At 46.1% G+C, this 21,125-nt stretch overlaps 1 protein-coding gene across 1 annotated transcript; it reads right to left on the reverse strand.

The window, feature by feature from the left end:
• Positions 1-673: 673 nt before the first annotated feature.
• Positions 674-20,339, reverse strand: atp8b3 (ATPase phospholipid transporting 8B3). Its single transcript, XM_029254783.1, is given in 25 exon segments — positions 674-1,105; positions 1,291-1,373; positions 1,820-2,043; positions 2,241-2,427; positions 3,031-3,139; positions 3,773-3,848; positions 3,937-4,048; positions 4,216-4,377; positions 4,927-5,039; positions 6,069-6,257; positions 6,850-7,006; positions 11,597-11,628; positions 12,202-12,410; positions 14,532-14,725; positions 14,876-14,964; positions 15,384-15,542; positions 16,678-16,769; positions 16,934-17,004; positions 17,115-17,187; positions 18,092-18,153; positions 18,526-18,624; positions 19,122-19,235; positions 19,351-19,442; positions 20,018-20,078; positions 20,316-20,339. Coding segments are annotated over 25 exon segments (3,069 nt in total). The 3' UTR covers positions 674-819.
• Positions 20,340-21,125: the final 786 nt, after the last annotated feature.

Raw genomic sequence — 21,125 nt, forward strand, 5'->3', positions numbered from 1 at the left:
TGAGAACCAGGGCCACAGCTCGAATGATCACTGAGGGGAGCACCGCCGTCCAGGTGGTCAACAGCATGGTCAGCCAAGCCAACGGACTAGAGAACACATTCATGGACACCCCTGCCCATATATGAGACATAATTGTCACGGATCTTGCCAACATGAATCTGCAGTGACTTTATGGTAAGGTAGTTTAATATGTGAAGGGCAGTTGGGCCTAAGTGATATGTGGACAACTCATGCTTGCAGAATGTGGTAAGTCCATGCATTGTCATATGTCTTTCTGAACAATATAGACAGTGTGTACCTGGGAAATAGTAATCAGCCGGTGCTGCTGCATGTAGACGGGGACCGTGAAGAACCAGCGTTGCCACAAAGTACACAGTAAAGCTGTAAATTACTGCTGCAACATTATATTTGGTCCAGAATCTGGTCTGCAGAACTATCTGAGAGACAAAGAAAACCACAATTGTACTTTTCTATGACTGGTACTACTGAACTTTCTATTCTTTTTTCTTCCCACTTATTATTGGTATTATTTAGCTGACCCATTTCTCCAAGACAGCTTACAACCATGAGTTTGTACGTTAAGCAAATTACAGTTATTTACTCATTTATACAGCAGGTTATATGTGTACAGGAGCAAACCAGGGTGAGTACCTTGCTCAAGGGTACAGCAGCAGAAGCAGGGTTCAAAGCAGGAACCTTCAGATTGCAAGACAATGGTCAGAATCGCTGTGCCACCTGCTTTCCCACATCGGTTCTACTTTGCTGTGCCGTATTGGGCTTTTCAACCGTATGAAGTCTTTACTGAAATGTTCACACATCCTATAGAATGACCTTTCCGGACCCTTCTTCCCTGACCTCAGTGGTTGTGGAGAACACAGCTGCAGTTGCCACGATGACGGCGAAGGCCTGGAAGTCAAAGGTGGAGAAGCACATGACCCCAAAAGGGAGGAAAAAGAGGACCAATGAGGTGTAGATGGAGTAGATGAGGGTCACCACCAGCTGGCGGCAGTTGAAGAGCTGCTGCTCGGGCCCCATCTGGTAGAGCGCCGGCCACCGCATGCTGCCCTCGGCACTCACGTCCTGCATGCCAGAGAACAGTCATCATCTTTCTTTCACTTGTAGTCTTACTCATCAAAATAAATAAATGTTTCTCTTGGATGTTTATGGCTAAATGCTTCCTTCTAGAGACAGGTCAGTCAGGATGATGTATGGATACGACAATTATGGATGATGAATACTCCCTTTAAAGGGTGAATCCTCCAATTTCTTTTTTGAACAGTGGATGAGTACCTGCTCAAAATAGCCAGGCACTGCACAGGGATGGCTGTGTACATGACAGTGTACAGTGTGATGAACCAGTTCTCATACATAGGCTGGAAGAGAAAAATGCACAGTGTTGGCATTACAACATCAAGCAGGTTTCATGACATGTTCCGTTTTCTCAGTACACTTCTACTTTATTGCATTGCTCGATGATTTCTCTCAGATTTCATTTTGTTATGGTACATTGTAGATTGGCCAATACTGTACCACACTCATCTAGCTGTAGGTCTATCTGTGCTTCATCTCCTTCATACTATACTTCAGAGTCTGTGATTGACCGCTTTTACATCTAGTTTATTACAAAATTACCGATTTGAGTGCTCAGCTTGAAATTACCATTGCTTCAAGGTAAAGGCTGTCATTTCTTTATTAATATTGATTCTTAGTTTTTGTTTATTCTGTCTTCTGATGTTTTGTAAGAAAGATTTCAGCAGAAACAGTTCAGCTGGCCCATATCTGAGTGCTGAGGTCACTTTCACATGCTTGGCTCTCTGACCTGTGCACTGAAGCCATTGTAGAACGCAAACCAGACATGCACCAAAGCAAAGGCACTTGTTTTGTACAGAAAGTAGAGCAGGAAAGCACTGATTCGCTGGTATGACCAACGCCCGTGGACCAGCAGCAGCTTGCGCAGGAAGCGGAACTTGGCCAGTGAGAAGTCAGCATTCTGAACCGCTTGACTGCCCTCCAGTCCACTCAGACCTACTCCTACATGAGCCGCTGTGGGGATAAAAAGACCTCGAGTGCTTAAGTGAGTGGGCAAACAAGCAATAAGGACATCGTTATTCAACATGAAGACAGTCTACTACAATTAACTCAAGTAATACTCTCATCCAAAAGAGCTCTCATCCTAACAACCCTTCCCACGTAACTTTCAAAGATCATGCACGTCTTGTTTCAGTCTTCTGTCTGCTCACTCTTAATCATGTTCACATCGTTGGCTCCATCTCCAATTGCCATAGTAATCGATGAGGTGTGTTTCCTAACAAGCTGGACCACTCCGGCCTTCTGGCCGGGCGTCATGCGGCAGCAGAGTACTGACTGACAGAGCTTGGACAGGGCCATGAACCGACCATCCCAGCCTGGCTGCTCACCAAACTGTGCCTGAAGAGACAGTGGTGATCAAGGCGATTAATTCAACATCACTGGCTGCTATTCACTTATCTTATATGGTTTTGGCAAATTGTATAGATATACTGTAGATATGTATATACAATTTATTGATACAATTTGCAATGATATAAAATTGTTTAGTTACACATTTATATACAATTAATTTACAATGCAATTTATATATTTTTTATATTTTAAATATATTTATGTATATTTTTGTAGTTTCATTTTTATATTTGTAGTTATATATTTTTATATGCAATTACAATATACAATTTATAATTATACGTATATGTATATACATATATGTGTGTATGTACATATATATAATGATTATATATGAATAAATACATAATATATATGTATCAATTCTGTCTACATTGTGGCATAAATAATACATACATACTGTATATCATACATTGTATTTTAAAAGCTTGTGAGCTCCATGTATTTCTCAGACAGGGAAATACAAGCCTTCTGTGTTTTGCATAGATTTTTTTTTTTCTTATGGGCTGCCTGGTTATTGCTCCTTGTGTTTGTACAGGGCCAGTGCCTTTGCAAAATAGTGGAAAAATAATTAGGGATGTACTGTACCAGTTCAGGTCCGGTGATGACCAGAGCGCTCGTACTGTGCTTTCTCCTCTTTTCCGTCACTTTGCTGTTGTCCAGGATGGCCTCTTGATCTGGATGCTGCAAGAGTTGCCTGGTGTGGGAAAGCATACTGAGATCAGTCTCACATCGTTTATTCATAGTTTATTCTCAATAGATGTTATTCACTTGTTGGCTTGTTACCCATCTGGCAATTTTCCACAAACAATATTCCGTGTGTAGTGTGTCAGCCAGTTTGCACATGTGCCAGCTGGCAGGTATGTGTGTTATTTTCTGTATAAAGATGTTTGTCACTGTGAGCATGCCACTTGTCATGTAATCACGTCAACTGGTGTGCAGATGAGGGGGCGTGGTGGTGCAGCGGGTTGGACTGGGTCCTGCTCTCTGGTGGGTCTGGGGTTCGACTCTCACTTGGGGTGCCTTGCAATGGACTGGCGTCCCGTCCTGGGTGTGTCCCCTCCCCCTCCAGCCTTATGCCCTGAGTTGCCGGGTTAGGCTCCGGTTCCCTGTGACCCCGTATGGGACAAGCGGTTCGGAAAATGTGTGTGTGTGTGTGTGTGTGTGTGTGGTGTGCAGATATATCTGTCTGTGTGAGTTTTCCACGTGCACCACAAATGCATTGGCATGTGGCTGTGAGTATGCATATGAATCAGGGCAAGTCTGTCAGCTCATTTCTGAGAATGTCAGATGGTGTCAGTGCATCTGTCAGTGCAGTAATGAGCTGGACCTCAGTTCCTCCCCCTGCAGCAGTTGAGTGTCGGGGTCCAGCAGTCGGCAAGCATAGCCAATGTTCACTGCGGTTTCTGCAGAGGCACAGAGGCAGAGAGAAGGAAGGTGAAGCTCCCGGAGCCATCGTGAGTGTGAAAATGTCAAATGTGGCAGTTACAGTACCTCGCTTGTCACCAGTGAGGACCCACACCTTTATTCCAGCCTGCTTAAGAGTGGCAATGGTCTCAGGGACCCCTTCTTGCAGGCGATCTTCAATGGCTGTGACCCCCAGCAGCTGCACATACAGTAGCACAATGGGTGCTTTACTCACTCCTTCACAGAAAATAGTTAATCACAACGTGTTTCTCTTCTTCCATATGGGGAGCCGTAACATATGACACAGTGGTGCATTTAAACTGCTTTCTACTTGGGCTTGTCAACCTGATGTTGTAAGAAACATACTGTCAGTTCTCTCTCCATGCTGTCATACAGGGTGTCGAGCACAGCACCACACTGCGTCATCATGGCAGCCTTTGCAAGGGCGCGGCTCCACTCTTCCCACAATTCCTCAGACACAGAGCGCACCGCCACACACAGGGTCCTCAGGCAACCCTGCGCATAGAGCTGAGACACGAGAGGCCCGTATGTTTACAATGCAGGTCTTTATAATTGGTAAACAATTGGCTTAGACAGAATGCTGTTTCTTTTTATTGATGCTTTGGATCAATACAGTTCCTTAAAATTGCTGAACAAAATGTATTATAATGATCACAATATTTCTTTGTGCTCCATCCTAACTGCTGGAATCACAAAGGAGGCAGAATCACATACGTGCGCACGTCCATATATCTATACAATAGAAAACACACAAACATAATTGCTGCAAGGACTGACATAAAGGAAAGCGACAACGTTGTTCTGAAAAAAAGAATAATTTCAGAAAGTAAGCAGAGAGGGACATTTTCTCCGTCCGAGACATGGGGAAAAGTGTCGAAGAGCTTAGGCGATCATTGAGAGGGAAAGATAGTGACTATGTAAAGCTGTGATAAAAAGGATTAGTACAGAGTTTTGCAAAATACTTCTAGTGATTTCTTTTGTGTACATTTATGTGTGTATAGCGTGTGTCCTTTGCGCATGCTTCTTCTGGCACGTATGAGCGCGCATGCGGTTCACCTCCAGCGATCGCTCGGTGCTTTCTCGATGCGCACAGTCTTGCCGCAGCCTCTCGAGGATGACGATGTCTGCGCCTTTACAGTATAGCTTCAGTACCCCCTCTGGGTCTCGCACTGCAGGATCAGCATTAGCACAGCATCATCTTGAGTTATACTGCATGTGAAGACCAGCCCATAATGCAGGCACAGTTACAAACGCAGTACGTGTGTGTGTTCATAGCCTCCAAATCAGTGCCTTCAAAGCAGGCTACTTTGCAGCACTTTATGGAAATGTTTTCCAGAATATACCACACCACTGGCAAATTTTATTGATTTATTCACTGGAAAAATATTTCATTGACTTAGACCGCGGTAGCTTTGAGAGCACTGAAAGGCTACACAACAGACACGCGTAACACACAATACACCAGTAACATTTTCATGGTAGGCTTCAGCTGGAATCTGAGAACCCAACACCAAGCAGAGGAAGTTGTGAAACAAGCTGGTGAGGAGTGTAAAGTGGGGAGGGGTACAAATTTCTAAGATCTGGTAGGTAAAAACTCACTGAGGTAAAAAAAAAACAAATGAACTGGTTAAGCAATTGCTGCTGGAGCTGATACATACAAGTAAGTAATGATAAGAGTTTCAGAGAAACTCCACAGAGAGGATGTGGAGTGAGAAATGTGGTGGGACATGGGTTGAAGAGGCGAGAGGGGTGGGGGGAAGACATGTCAGGGTGATTAGTGAGGGCCACGATAAAAAGACAGCACAGTGGCATGGAAAGATGGCACCTGCTGGCATGGTGAGTAGCGTTGCTGTCTCACAGCGCCTGGGTGGTGTGAAAGGACATGGGTTTGATCCCCATTCAATCTGTGTGGAGTTTGCATGTTCTCCCTGTGTCTGCTCTGGTTTCCTCCCACACTCCAAAGACATGCTGTTCAGCTTCACCCATAGTGTGTGTGCGCTCCACTGATGTATATGGATGAGTGACCCAGTGTAAGTAATGTATCTAGCAGTGTAAGTCACCTTGGTGAATAAGGTGTGTGGGCTGATAACACTACCTAGAGTTCATTGGAAGCTGCTTGGAGAAAAGTGTCTGCTAAGTAAATAAATGTGAAGACAAAAGGAAAGAGTTGAAGGGTGGGTGTGTGTTTATGGACTCACCAACAACTGACATGCGGCGCCTCTGACTGGTAAAGTCCAATAGTGCCAAAAGCTGGTAATGACGGATGTGGCTTAGTTCACTGAGTGTCAGGGAGTCCCGTGTCCTGGACAGAAACACCCAGCCCATCTCCCGTGCCGCCCCCACTAGGGCCTCCTCGTCCGGGGACGCTGCCTGATACACTGGGGTTCCTGGAGCGACAAACGCATCCTCAGACATGAAAAACTCTCATCAGTAAGAGTTGTTTGACTACATAAGTGGCCAGTTCTTCCTAACCATAGATTTTTCAGTTATTTCTACCAATTCTGCTTTTATATATTATATATTACATCTGTAACCTATTGTATCATTAAACTATTTTAAATTCCACAGCCAATGCTATTATCTAGAGATAGAAATACCCAGGTTTACTGTACTCTACAAGGGAAAAGTACTTTTAACATTCAGCAGACGCAAGGGATAGATGGTAGTGTAGTAGTTAGGGCTGCTGCTAGACCCAAAGATTGCAGGTTCAATCCCTACCTCTGGCTGTAGAACTCTTGTGTTAGATACTTACCCCAAATTATTGCCCAACTGTATAAATGAGCATAATAATTGTAAATCCCTTCATGTTGTAAGTTGCTTTGGAGAAAAGCATCAATTAAAAACAGCAAAAAAACAGCATATTTTCTGGAACGTGACAGCTGGACTGCGGCAAGCTCTGAACTATGCCACCTACAGCCTTTTATCGCTGCACCCCTTTTGGTAAGATGACCATGGGTCCCTGCCCCTCTACTCTCTCACCATCCTTCCATTCGGCCATGACAGTGTGGCACAGTGCCAGCACTGTGAAGAATTCCCGGACCTCAGTGCTGTCCTGATCACGCAGCTTGTCCACCAGCCGCTGGTCCGAGAACTGAAGACCGCCACGAGAGAAAGGGTTCCAGCTGAGATCCAGGGGCTGGAGACAGGGATGACCTTTAATCATCTTCTGTATATGATATTTGTTTGTCCTGGACTTCTAAATACAAGTGTTTAATATATTATATTTAGTCCCATGTTTATGCTTTTTAGGTATAACAGGATCTTATGCTGATGACCAAATTTAATGCTTTTGTTTTGCCACAGAATTAAAATTAAGGCTTTTCACTAAATCACATGCCCTGAATTCAAAAATGAAACCCAAAAGGTTATTTTGTGTACAGTTTTTTTCTCTTATAAAAATTTACATTTTTGTCAGAAAATTACTAAAACTATCCATCCATCCATCCATCTTCCTCCGCTTATCCGGGACCGGGTCGCGGGGGCAGTAGTCTAAGCAGAGCCCCCCAGACTTCCATCTCCCCGCACACCTCCTCCAGCTCCTCTGGGGGAACCCCAAGGCGTTCTCAGGCCAGCCGGGAGACGTAGTCTCTCCAACGTGTACTGGGTCTGCCCCGAGGCCTCCTCCCAGTGGGACATGCCCAGAACACCTCCCCAGGGAGGCATCCAGGAGGCATCCGGAACAGGTGCCCGAGCCACCTCGACTGGCTCCTCTCGATGCAGAGGAGCAGCGGCTCTACTCTGAGCTCCTCCCGGGTGACTGAGCTCCTCACCCTATCCCTAAGGGTGCGCCCAGCCACTCTACGGAGGAAACTCACTTCTGCCGCTTGTATCCGCGGTCTCATTCTTTCAGTCATGATCCAGAGTTCATGACCATAGGTGAAGGTAGGAACGTAGATCGACCGGTAAATTGAGAGCTTCGCCTTACGACTCAGCTCCCTCTTCACCACAACAGACCGGTACAATGACCGCATTACTGCGGACGCCGCACCGATCCGTCTGTCGACCTGCCGCTCCATTTTTCCCTCACTCGTGAACAAGACCCCGAGATACTTAAGCTGCTCCACTTGAGGGAGCAACTCCCCCCTAACCCGGAGGGGGCAATCCACCTTTTCCCGACTGAGAACCATGGCCTCGGATTTGGAGGTGCTGATTCTCATCTCCGCCGCTTCGCACTCGGCTTCAAACCTCTCCAGTGCACGTTGTAAGTCTTGATTCGATGAAGCCAACAGGACCACATCGTCCGCAAAAAGCAGAGACGAGATCCTGCGGCCACCAAAACAGACACCCTCCGTTCCCTGGCTGCGCCTAGAAGTTCTGTCCATAAAGATAATGAACAGAATCGGTGACAAAGGGCAGCCCTGGCGGAGTCCAACATGCACCGGGAACAGGTCTGACTTACTGCCGGCAATGCGAACCAAGCTCCTGCTCCGGTCATACAGGGAACGAACAGCCTGTAGCAGCAAGCCCTGAACCCCATAATCCCGAAGTACCTCCCACAGGATGCCACGAGGGACACGGTCGAATGCCTTCTCCAGGTCCACAAAACACATATGGACTGGTTGGGCAAACTCCCATGAACCCTCCAACACCCTAGTGAGGGTATAGAGCTGGTCCAGTGTTCCACAGCCAGGGCGAAAACCGCATTGCTCCTCCTGGATCCGAGGTTTGACTATCTGTCGGATTCTCCTCTCCAATACCCTGGCATAGACTTTCCCAGGGAGGCTAAGGAGTGTGAGGCTCACCACCTGCCGGAGAAGACATAAGGGGCCGGTGCATTGTGATTTGGGCGGTGGTCAGGGCTGAGTGCCCGGCCGACCCAAACCTCGGGCGCCAACTCTGGCTTTTGGGACTTGGAATGTCACCTCACTGGCAGGGAAGGAGCCTGAGCTGGTGCAGGAGGTTGAGAGATACCGTCTAGATATAGTCGGGCTCACTTCCACTCACAGCTTGGGTTCTGGAACCACTCTTCTCGACCAAGGGTGGACTCTCCACTATTCTGGCGTTGCCTAGGGTGAGAGGCGGCGGACGGGTGTGGGCTTATTAATAGCCCCCCAGTTCAGCCACCATGTGTTGGAGTCTACCCCGGTGAACGAGAGGGTCGTCTCCCTGCGCCTTCGGGTCAGGGAACGGTCTCTCACTGTCGTTTGTGCTTATGCGCCTAGCGGCAGTGTAGAGTACCCGGCCTTTTTAGAGTCCCTGGGGGGCGTGCTGGAAAGCGCTCCCACTGGGGACTCTGTCGTTCTACTGGGGGACTTTAACGCCCACGTGGGCAGCGACAGTGATACCTGGAGGGGCGTGATTGGGAGGAACGGCCTCCCTGATCTGAACCCGAGTGGTGAGTTGTTATTGGATTTCTGTGCTAGTCACGGTTTGTCCATAACGAACACCATGTTCATGCATAAGGGTGTCCATCAGTGCACTTGGCACCAGGACACCCTAGGTCGGAGGTCGATGATCGACTTTGTAGTCGTTTCTTCTGATCTTCGGCCATATGTCTTGGACACTCGGGTGAAGAGAGGGGCTGAGCTGTCAACTGATCACCACCTGGTGGTGAGTTGGATTCGATGGCGGGGGAAAAAGCTGGACAGACCTGGCAGGCCCAAACACATAGTGAGGGTCTGTTGGGAACGTTTGGCTGAGGCCCCTGTCAGAGAGGTCTTCAACTCCCACCTCCGACAGAGCTTCAACCAGGTCCCGAGGGAGACTGGGGACATTGAGTCCGAATGGACTATGTTCCACACCTCCATTGTCGGGGCGGCGGTTCAGAGCTGCGGCCATAAAGTCTCCAGCGCCTGTCACGGCAGCAATCCCAGAACACGGTGGTGGACACCGGAAGTAAGGGATGCCGTTAAGCTGAAGAAGGAGTTCTATCAGGCCTGGCTGGCTCATGGGACTCCTGAAGCAGCTGACGGGTACCGGCGGGCCAGACGGAGCGTGGCTCTGGCAGTCGCCGCGGCAAAAACTCGGGCCTGGGAGGAGTTCGATGAGGCCATGGAAGAAGACTTTCGGTCGGCCTCAAAGAGATTCTGGCAAACCGTCCGGCGACTCAGAGGGGGGAAGCAGTGTTCCGCCAGCACTGTTTACAGTGGAAGTGGTGCGCTGCTGACCTCAACTGAGGATGTCCTTAGGCGGTGGAAGGAGTACTTTGAGGATCTCCTCAATCCCTCTGACACGCCTTCCGTAGAGGAAGCTGAGGCCGGGGACTCGGAGGGGGACTCGTCCATTACACTGGCTGAAGTTGCTGAGGTAGTCAAAAAACTCCTCGGTGGCAAGGCTCCGGGGGTGGATGAGATCCGCCCCAAGTTTTTCAAGTTTCTGGATGTTGTGGGGCTGTCTTGGCTGACACGCCTCTGCAGCATCGCGTGGAGTTCAGGGACGGCGCCTCTGGACTGACAGACCGGGGTGGCGGTCCCTCTTTTTAAGAAGGGGGGCAGGAGATTGTGGAGATTACTAAAACTATTATATTTAATATCTGCTAGTGCCATAGGTGTATAAATATATTCTTTTATTAATTCAAACATGCAGAAGGTAATCATGATGTTGAAAAAATGCTGTCATGTAAAATGTATTTCAAACATCTGATTAGTGATAAGAAAATCCTTTGCACTACATTTTTAAAACTCCTTTCTAGAAACCTGCATTCTTGGACTCCTTTAAAGATATTCCAGCAACATTCAAATGTTTGGTGAGCCTCTTCCCCTATTTTTTTTCTCCAGGACAAAAATACCCTGAGGGAATCTTTCTCCATGTTCATCACTCACGGCACTCAAGTTAGGCAGAGCGAGATCCAAATGGGAATGAAGAAGTGGCATATGGCACCTCATGGCTTTATATGTTTCAAACATATTGTCATGGCCAGTGGGTTGGGCCGCAGTCCTGCTCTCCGGTGGGTCTGGGGTTCAAGTCTCGCTTGGGGTGCCTTGTGACGGACTGGTGTCCCGTCCTGGGTGTGTCCCCTTCCCCCTCTGGCCTTACGCCCTGTGTTGCCGGGTAGGCTCCGGTTCCCCGTGACCCCGTAAGGGACAAGCGGTTCTGAAAATGTGTGTGTGTGTGTCATGGCTGGGTCTGGAAGGAAGCGGCGGACCCAAGTGCAGAGCGGTATACGTGGTGTCTTCGGGGAAGTCCAAGAGAAGAGGTCAGAGAACAGGCAAATGGTCTTCGAGGTGCGAACGTCGTAACAGGGAGAATCCAAAAGGCGAGGTCGGTACACAGGCAAGAGGTCGATGATCATAAAGAGGTACAGGATCGTGGGAACAAGGGACGGGATCGGGGAAGGCGTTCGGGAACAGGAATTGGCTAGGAGGTCGCAAACGAGAAAGCTGAACAAGGTTCCGCATCAGCTGCTGGTCTGACGCAGCCTTTTATGCTGCAGTCTGCGTTGCGTCCCAGGTGTTCCGTGTCGGCTCGGAGGTGTGGGCGTGGCACATATGTTCAAAAAGCTTACAGTGGTTTTCAGCCCGTATAACAACCACAACAAAAGGGACAGCTTCAAGTTCATCATTTGCATGTAATAGAAACATTTTAGGTGACGAAAATCTTTCTTTCGACAAGGACAACCGATTCCGTAAAAATCGCATAATTTTATTGTGTGGAAAATATTCGTTGGGTGGTGTGATTAATCTCCCACACTCACAGGTAACATGGACTTATTATTAAGAACAAATTTTCAGCAATTTGTACAGAAATGTGCCATTTGACTGAACAATGAACAATACCCTGAATTTACCTCAAATTTCTTGCCATCATCTGGTATGCCACCTGGTAAAGACACAAAAGGAATAAAATTACATTTAACAGATTCTTTACATAAGGAAAGAAAGAGTCTAATTGTACTACTCTTATTATGTACTTCCTTTCTTTAAAGAAAGGAAGCACATAGTGTTAGTAATACAATCTAGAACTCTAAAAATCAGAGTGAAAAACAATACACACACACACACACACACACACACACACACACACACACATTTTCTGAACCGCTTGTCCCATATGGGGTCACGGGGAACCGGAGCCTACCCGGCAACACAGGGCGTAAGGCTGGAGGGGGAGAGGACACACCCAGGACGGGACGCCAGTCCGCCGCAAGGCACCCCAAATGGGACTCGAACCCCAGACCCACCCGAGAGCAGGACCCGGTCCAACCCACTGCGCCACTGTGCCACCGCGCCCCCTTTGAAAAACAATACCTTGTTACAAATAATGAGAACTGGATAGGCCTGTAACCTGGACTATTCATTTCCCTGTAGGAAAACCAGGGGGCTAATGGATGACGGCGGATCTGTGTGGCGGTGTGCTGTGTTGTGCGTGTGTCTGTGTGTCGCTGAGACAGACCATAGAGGACACCAGCGATGCAGCACTGGCGGAAGAGTAAGCGATTCTCCGTGAGCGTCCCAGTCTTGTCGCTGAGCAGGTAGCCCACCTGGCCCAGCTCCTCGTTGAGCGCTGTACTGTGGGCCTGGGCTGGCGTATTGCTGCCCGCATCATACAGATCGAGGTCCCAGCCAATAAACAGGCTGTGAATCATGTGGACCACTTCAAACCTGCAGTGGAGATGAATTAATGAGGAAAATTCACTTTTGTTGCAGCAGTATACAACGCACAACATACACTAGTCTTCAGAAGTTAGGAATCAGAAATTTTACATTTACATGTACATTTATTTAATTAGCAGACACTTTCTCCAAAGCAATGCACAGCTCAGATTTGCATGTTTTTGGGAGAAACCGATACTTTTATTTGCCAGGGTACCATTAAATTGATCAAAAATAAGTAAATACATTGATAATGACATACAGCAACATTATTTTTATTTCATACTCATGTTCTACACATAAAAACTTTACACTCATCAAAGAATCCTCAATTGCGCTTGCCAGTCTATCAAAGACTGTACTCTGGGTTACTGTTTCTTCATCAGTAAGTTTCTAATCATTGTCCTGCTGCATTATGAAATTTGCACCAATCAAGCACTCCCTACGGGGGATGGCATGACAATGTAAAATCGAATGGTAACCTTTCTGGTTCATTATTCCTTACACTCCCTGTAAATCTCCCACAGTACCGGTACCCAAGCAGCCCCATAACATTACACTTCCTCCGCCATGCTAGACAGAAGGGATCAAACACTCTTCCAACGTCCTTTCATGTGCTCTACGTCTCATGTATGCTCTTCTCCTTGATCCAAACACCTCAAATTTAGACTCATCGGTCCATAACCCCAGTTTCAGATATGACTTTTTCTTTTAAATGTTTCCTCTAAGGCCAGCATCCTGGATTCGTCTTTTCACTGTAGCAGACGATACTGTTCTTCTCGTCTACTGTTTAAGGAAGCAGCCAACTGAGAACCTGTGAAGCGTCTGTTTCTCAGACTACAGACTCTGATGTATTTATCCTCAGTTGTGCATCTGAGTCTTCTGCTTCTTTTTCTATCCTAGTTAGATCCAGTTTGCCCTCTTCTCTCAAGACAGCAGTGGACACCTTTGTACGAAATCTTCAGTTTCTTGGCTATCTGATGCAATAAGCAGTAATAGCTATTTGGAACATTAGCAATGTTGTCTTGGTTATATTTTTAAACATATTTAATGGTACCTTGATTAAAAAAGTATCAATAATTCTTTGAGAACATGAAAATTTCAATGTGATTCCACAGTTTTGAATGCTAGTACACATACATGTACACATACACACAACATATATATTTATACACAGATACATATGTAAAGTAACAAAACATTTAAATACATTTAAATAAGTTAGCAAGTAAAATAGGTAGAAAAATAACTTTAGAAGTGAATGGACAGGCAAACATAGGGGAGGAGGTGATTGTTAAAGGTGAGGTGATGTAGGGTGAATGGTGGGATACGGAGCCTCTGAGTGCCATAGTCATTGAGGCATCACACCCCATATACATTAGTACTCATTGTCGAGCCAGAGAGAAAAGCTGGTAGAAACAACCTCCTTGGAATACTGGATCTGAACCAGCCTGTAGCCAAAAGTGCTCCTGTGTTTCACCAAAGCGGTTTGCAGAAAGTGTGAGTCATAGTCTATGACAGACCGGAGTTTATTTGGATTCCGTTTCCATAAGACATTGGATGGAGCCAGCCTTCCTGATTAACTTTCTGATCCTGTTGGCATCACTTGTGGTAATGCTACTCCCCCAGCATTCCAACGTCGAAAAGATTACACTAGCAACAACCATCTGGTAGAACTTCTCCAACAGAGTCCTGCACACCCTAGAATGTAAAGGTAACTGTCCTTTAGTGTACCAAGCTTCAGTGTCACATATCCACTCCAGCCTGTTGTCCAGATGCACACCCTGGCAATTATGTTTACCCCCTGCCTTCACGTCCACTCTGAAAACCCTCACCATCTCTTTGGTCTTTCCAATGCTGAGCTGCAGCTGGTTCAGTTTGCACCAGATGTGGTGGGAGGTGGGCTGTCAGCTTCGTGGTATAGCAGCTTTTAAAGGTGATGCACATAAGCGCAGACTGAGAGTAACACATTATAAGACTAATACGAGAGGCAGCATTGCTTCTTTCTAAGGGTGCAAAATGTGAGGCTCAAAAACCGAGATATAGTGAGGTACACACAGGGAGTACGAGTTACACATAGGAAGACAGACCCACACAGACAGACACACCCCATTGTTTCCTGTTACTCACGAGATATAGAGGGACATCGGCATAGCGGGGCTCAGCAGAATTACATAGCCCCAAAACGTGAGGAAGGCCTTGTAGGCTGGAGATCTGCCTGCGCCCAGTGCAGACAACACCTCGAAACGGGGGGCCACCTGGGCCTCAAAAATTCCAGCCCCCACCGCGAGGAGCAGAGACACCATCAGCAGCAACAGCACGATCTGTGGACCAGTCAGGGTTCTCGGGTCACATACTGTATGAATCATTGTTAACTTGGACCAAAGCAGGCTCTATAGGAACCCTGTCCAATGTTCCCTCGTCTCTGTCCCTTTTCACACACTGGCTCTACCTCGAAATCAGGCTTTTCTCACCCCGATCACGACCCTGTTGAGAATCCTCTCCATCTGAGTGGTCTTCACAGACAGCCGGCCACAGTTCTGTAGGATCTTACTGTCTGCACCTGGGGGGACAGTAAGGGTGACAGTGCAGTAGATGTGTGCACCACACCTCTGCAAGCACATGCATCTCCCGAATTACCCTGTTTTGTCCCTGCTCTTAGCACATATATCCACCTGTATTTCTCGATGTTCAACTGAGCGTAATGTAAATGAAAAGCACCCAACTTGTATGATGGAGCATCTGCACAGCAAGTGAATTGCATACAGTAATTAGAGGGCAGTGTATTCATGCATATAATTATTTCATTTTAGAAGTCAAGAATAAGGAGATGTGTCAAGCTGAACTGGCACAGGAAATCCAAATATAACCCCTCCAAGGATACCTGTGTATACAGCCAGACTCATTTGGGAGGACAGCAATGCATGGTCACCATATTTTACACCGTGCCGCTGGTGTGTATACAGTCAAACAGCAGTGTACCCGTGTATAAGGTCAAGCCATAGGCAATGTCTGTGTTGCGGAGCACGGTTCCCCTCAGCAGGATGTGATCTGTGTCCAGTAGGTGGCGCACTCCCTTCCACTCCAGTACGCCTTTGAAAGAGTGCAGGCGGCTGTTTGGCTGCTCACACCACACACAGGCTGAGGTAGGGGAAGAGGTGAAAGACAACATGGAAGTCATCATTCATGACGAAGCATGAGACTCACACAACTGAGATGCATGACAGTCTAAATACAGTTTACATTCCCTCCACCCCCCTTCCAAACATTTTCAAAATATGTATATATATATCCATCCATTGTCACCAACCACTTGTCCCAAGCTGGGTCATGGTGAGCCAGAGCCTACCCAGGAACACAGGGCAATGCCAAAGGGGGAGGGGACACCAGCCCGTTGCAAGGCACCCCAAGCAAAGCTCAAACCCCAGACCCACCACAGAGCAGCCACCAGCTGAACCGCTGCACCACCGCACCCCAAGGCTCTTTGCTACTGGCAGATAAAAAATCTATCCTATTCTATTTCTTAATCGATAGTTTTGTTCCTCATAACATGCCAAATGCAAAATTGTACTGAATTAAGCGTTGATCCTTTCTTGATGCAGACTTTGCATGGGATGTAATATTAGAGAGTCAAACGCCTGGCCATGTTTGGAGAGAACAGGACGTTTTCCAAAGATTTGTACGTTCTTTGATGAATCTATTAGATGGGAGCTGTGTAATGACAATATTACTTTATTTGGACAAATTATATGGCAAAGTGAATGTTTTAAAATGACATAGCAAGCAGTATGGTAATACATATTCAATAATAATATGATTAACAAAAAACAAATAACTCAAAGCGTACAAATATAGACAAATGGCATTATGAGAAAGAGTACACAGGAACAATTACAGACCATAAAAGATGCAAAAATTCAGCTATTTTTTCCTCTTTTGCTCGGCTGATACATGGTTTATCGGTGCATCTGCGACAAACCGCTAAAACTGATGATAACATCATGAAAAAAAAGTCTTACTAAATATAGGCAACAAAAGAGAACTGACGAAGAAGAAAAAAACTGTAAGGCTGTGATGAAAACAGCACCACGGTTCCATGAGTTGTGCACACTTTGCCTATCTGTGAGCTCTGTTACAGGCCCCGAAAGCGTCCCATCGCTATAAACAAAATCAGTGTGAAGAAGGGCTGCTTTTGAAGAGCTTGAAGTCCAAAGCGTGTGAAAGAGAGAGAAAGACTCAGTGTTTGCTTGACGTTATTTGCCTAAGCCATACACACCATCAAAAGCCAGCAGGGTGGGCTCCACGGGCTCTGAGCTCAGCTCGTGGTGGGTGATCCCCAGTGCTTGGCGGAATTTGAGGTTCGTCTCCCTTGCGGGGAAGAGAAGGTACATTTACCACGATGCACAGGCAATGAGTCTCTGCCTTAATGTGGAATCATAATCAGGTCACGTCTATTGACCCCTTCCTTTCCAAATGTACTTCCCAGCTAAAGGAGGAGGATGCTGGGAAGATGCTTCAGAGATGCTGGCTACCCGTCAATGTCAGACGTCTCCACATAGCACAGGCTGTGGGGCTCGGATGTGCGAAGGAGGAGCAAATCTGCCTGGGGGACGGCAGCACAAAGGTAAAGGGACAAACAGGCTCAGTATTTGCATTGTTCCTAATCTTCTCTCATCCATTTGTCCGTTTAGGCCCTTCTTCCCAGTGGCTCACCGGTACGATTTGGTCCTTGCGGAGCCGCAGTACGTCTCCCACGCACACGTCCCTCCACCGCACCGAGGTGAACCTGGAGAAAGGAGCGGGGGCAGTGGGCAGTGGAAAGGTATGGGAAATCGCATGAAAAAGAACCGCAGCAAGCACGCCGACCCCAGCTCTACATCCCTCCACTTCAAACAGGACTCCGCTGTCAGTTTTCAAACCCAGACCCAGAAAAGACATAGACTGCTCACTTCTCATCTGTAAAAGAACCTCAAAGAAACGACACATGGACTGAAAGAAGACATGCTATCCGAGAGGTGTTTACAGCGAAACACTACAATGCCTTTTTCACCTCGTATGGTTATCTCTGCAAAAGTATTGATCGGAAAGATCTGACTATACATGTACTAAAATGAAAATCACCCTTATGAGCTTAGTGAGAAGGAAATGTTCGGAGCACGTATAGAAAATGCCACAAGGATAAGAAATTTCAATATTCGGATCTTGACACTCAAAACGTCAAACTGCAATTAGACGATTGTCAAAAAATATCAGCAGATAAAGAAAACCGAAAAAAGAATGATGCCCTTCACCATGTCCAACCAGGGCCCCACTAGTGCTGACACCACGAGTCAGTACAGTGTATGGAGCCATTCTTTATGATTGCATTATAATATTGATTACATTGTAATATTTATTGCAATTATTATTATGCTGCAATATAATATGTATTATATTATTTTTATTTATATTCTTTATTTTATATTAAATATAAATATATTTATATGTTATTTTATATATTTACATATTTTTTCTCAATTTATATTTCTTTTTTTTTTATTACATAAAGAAAATCAGTTTTCTTTATGTAATAATAAATAATGAAAATTATAATCAATTAGAAAGTTATGTTTCATACATAAGCAAGTGCGACAGTGATCGGAAGTACATTAGCATTAGCAGTCGTAACAAATTAAGTCCTTTCTTCTCACCCCTGAGCAGTCAGCAGGTCACATGGTCGCTGGTTGATCTGCGAGTCGCTCCGTCGGCGCGCCTGAGAAACATCGAGAAAAGCCACAAGTGAAGACATGAAAATATTGATGTGTCTGGCAGTCTCCATGGTGATGGGAGGGAGAAGATTTGCATTAATCAGTAAGGCGATAAGTCGGCGCGGGGAGTGATGCAAATATCTGTCTGCAGCTGCTGCAGAATAAACCTAAACACAAACACTGACAACAAAACTGTGGAGCTGAAAGAACCTCTCCACCCAGGACTAGGCTCCCTTGTACGAAAATTACTCCTGGTCGGAGAAAGGCGACGTGGAGATGATGAGAAGAATGAAGAAGGAGCAGCGGCTGGGATGGCTGAGGACGAGGAGGAAAACGGAGGGCGATCGGTGAAGGGGAAAGTCAGGACGGGGTCTCACCAGGTCGTCAGCCAGGTCTTTGAGGCCTCGCACAGACAGCACAGTCAGCAGGGGAAGCATGGTGGTGTACCACGGTAGCGTGGAAATGGCAGGGACACACTGCATCAAAAAAAAAAAGCCGTTCGCCATAGCGGTTAAGGACCGGGAAATATGGCTAAAAGAATTCTGGATCTTAGGCAAAGAAGGAACTTCTTTGCATCTTTGAGAAATGTTTAAAATTACTGCAGGACAACTATGTGCTAAATAAAAAGGGGTAGCACTGATCTAAAAGAAGTCCCTCACCACAAAAACGTGAAAACGTGCGCAAAGCGTACGACCCAATCAATAGCTGGCCCAAACACCAAACTCTGCTTCATCTTGACTGCAGAAGCTGCCGTAAAGTGGAAAGACCTCCATACATCGTGCTTGCAAATTCATAAACACGCTGGAGTGAATTTCATGTCATGAACAAGACAATCAAACGGCGCCGGCTACGCCGTCGTGTCAGAGCAGCGCTCTGCAACGAAAGCTCAGTGCAATCGTATGAATCGTGCCTATGTGTGTAACGGCGTTACGTGCACAAGGTTAATCGGAAGGAAATGAATTAAAACACAGACCTGCAATATCACCATTAAGAGGAAGTAAACGTTGGCAATGCGCTGGAACTGCTCATACAGAGAGAGGGGCAGGAAGGTCAGGGGGGTGTACTTGTAGCTGCGCACTGCATTGTCCTGCCAACGAAACATAATGTTCTGGCTCAGTGGAACAGACCAGGCCGGTGTGACGCAACGCGACAATACAGTAAACGGTCCTTCACGGGTCATATTTCCACCGGTTATGACTTACCGCGTATTTCCCCCATTCGAAGCAAAGGAAAGACCTTCGTTGTTGCCGTTGATGAAAACGACGGTCGTTGGCTCTCACCTCCCAGGAAAGATCTGAGACACACGTGAACAGGGACACAGATGCAGCAAGTGTGTTGTTACATGTAATTTAATTAGTTTGTTCTTCCGCCGTATTTCAGTCATTTCTCTGGCCCTCGCTGCTTCTTTACTTTGTTACTAAGAAAACTTTTACTCGCACTCTAGGTGTCCAGAAGTTGTGTACAAACACTGGAAAATCACACTGTGTCTCGGATGAGGATTTGGATTCAACAGGTAGTTTACTGGTAGTGTAAGTAGCGTATCTAGCAGTGTAAGTCTTCGGGTGCTCTGGTTTCCTCCCACAGTCCAAAGACGTGCTGTTCAGGTTCTCCCACAGTGTGTGAGTGACAGAGAGTGTGTTCCACTGATGTATTGATGAGTGACCCAGTGTAAGTAGTGTATCTAGCGGTATAAGTCACCTTGGTGAATAAGGTGTGTGGGCTGGTAACACAACATAGAGTTCATTGGAAGTTGTGTTGCAGAAAAGCATCTGCTAAATAAATGAATGTAACGAAAATATTTAAAGGAATCTCCACTTCCTTGTAAATGAAAACGCAGTCATAAAGAATGGCTCCATACGCTGTACTGACCGGTGGTGTCAGCACTAGTTGGGTCCTCGTTGGACATGATGAAGGACACAGGCAAAGAGAACTGGTCTAGGAGAGACACAAAGGTTTGAGATTATAGCACAACTTTTCCACTGCATTGAAATGCAGTAATATGCTTCTCAGCCTGTAACTCGAAACACATCTTTGCTCTGGTTTAGGTGGCTTAGTGAAGATATAAAAGCAGTTCTCGGTTCTGGCTCCGCTCTGGTGGAACAACCTCCTTCTTTCACTCAGAACTGCTGAATCCCTGTCCACATTTAAAAAGGGTCTGAAAGCTCACCTGGTCAAGACTCACTCCTCCCATGATCTATTCCGTTTGTGTAATGTGCAAAGGTTCATGCAGCATAACTTTAAGATGATGCCCGGATAACCCTTTACACAGCTACTCCTGTACTGCAACGTAAATGTTTGTGTATCTCAAAAAAGAAATTGTAGGAAGGTGATCAGGAATCGTCGATATTCTGATGAAGTTTTATACAGCTACTCGTGTGATGAACATCAGTTCATATGGTGGAAAGAAAGAAAGTAACTGTACTTAAGAATCACATGTCTGCATCTAAGTGTCTCTTCTTGCTAATGTAATGAACACATTGTATTTTCTATGAGATGTACGTCACTTTGGAGAAAAGTGTGTGCTGAATGAATACATGTATATGTAAACGTAAATAAATCAATCCTGATGGAATGATGGTCAAAACGGGCTTTCAAAGTGTGGCCTGCAGTGGTAAAGGAATCAGACTTGCGAGAAGACGTATTTATCTTATGTCATTCTATGCGATGTGGAACTCTTGAATATGTGATACATAATGTGGTTAAGTAATGTACTCTGGGTCCATGGTCACATAAGAGTAGAGAGAATATTTATGGATAAAATGGGGCATTAATGTTCAGTTATGTATATTTACTTTCACATCTGTTTGCTCGGTAGTTGAATATGTGACAAAGCCTTAACTTCCTTTTAATAGCATAACAGCAGTGAGGTGCTGCGTAGTTGCGGTACGTTACACGGTCATGCACAGTAAGCTGTATATGAGTAAGACAAGACACCCCTTGACAAGACACCCCTTATCTTTTAACCATAACGGTATCA

Source organism: Scleropages formosus, chromosome 9, assembly GCF_900964775.1.
Source record: "Scleropages formosus chromosome 9, fSclFor1.1, whole genome shotgun sequence".
Lineage (NCBI taxonomy): Eukaryota > Metazoa > Chordata > Actinopteri > Osteoglossiformes > Osteoglossidae > Scleropages > Scleropages formosus.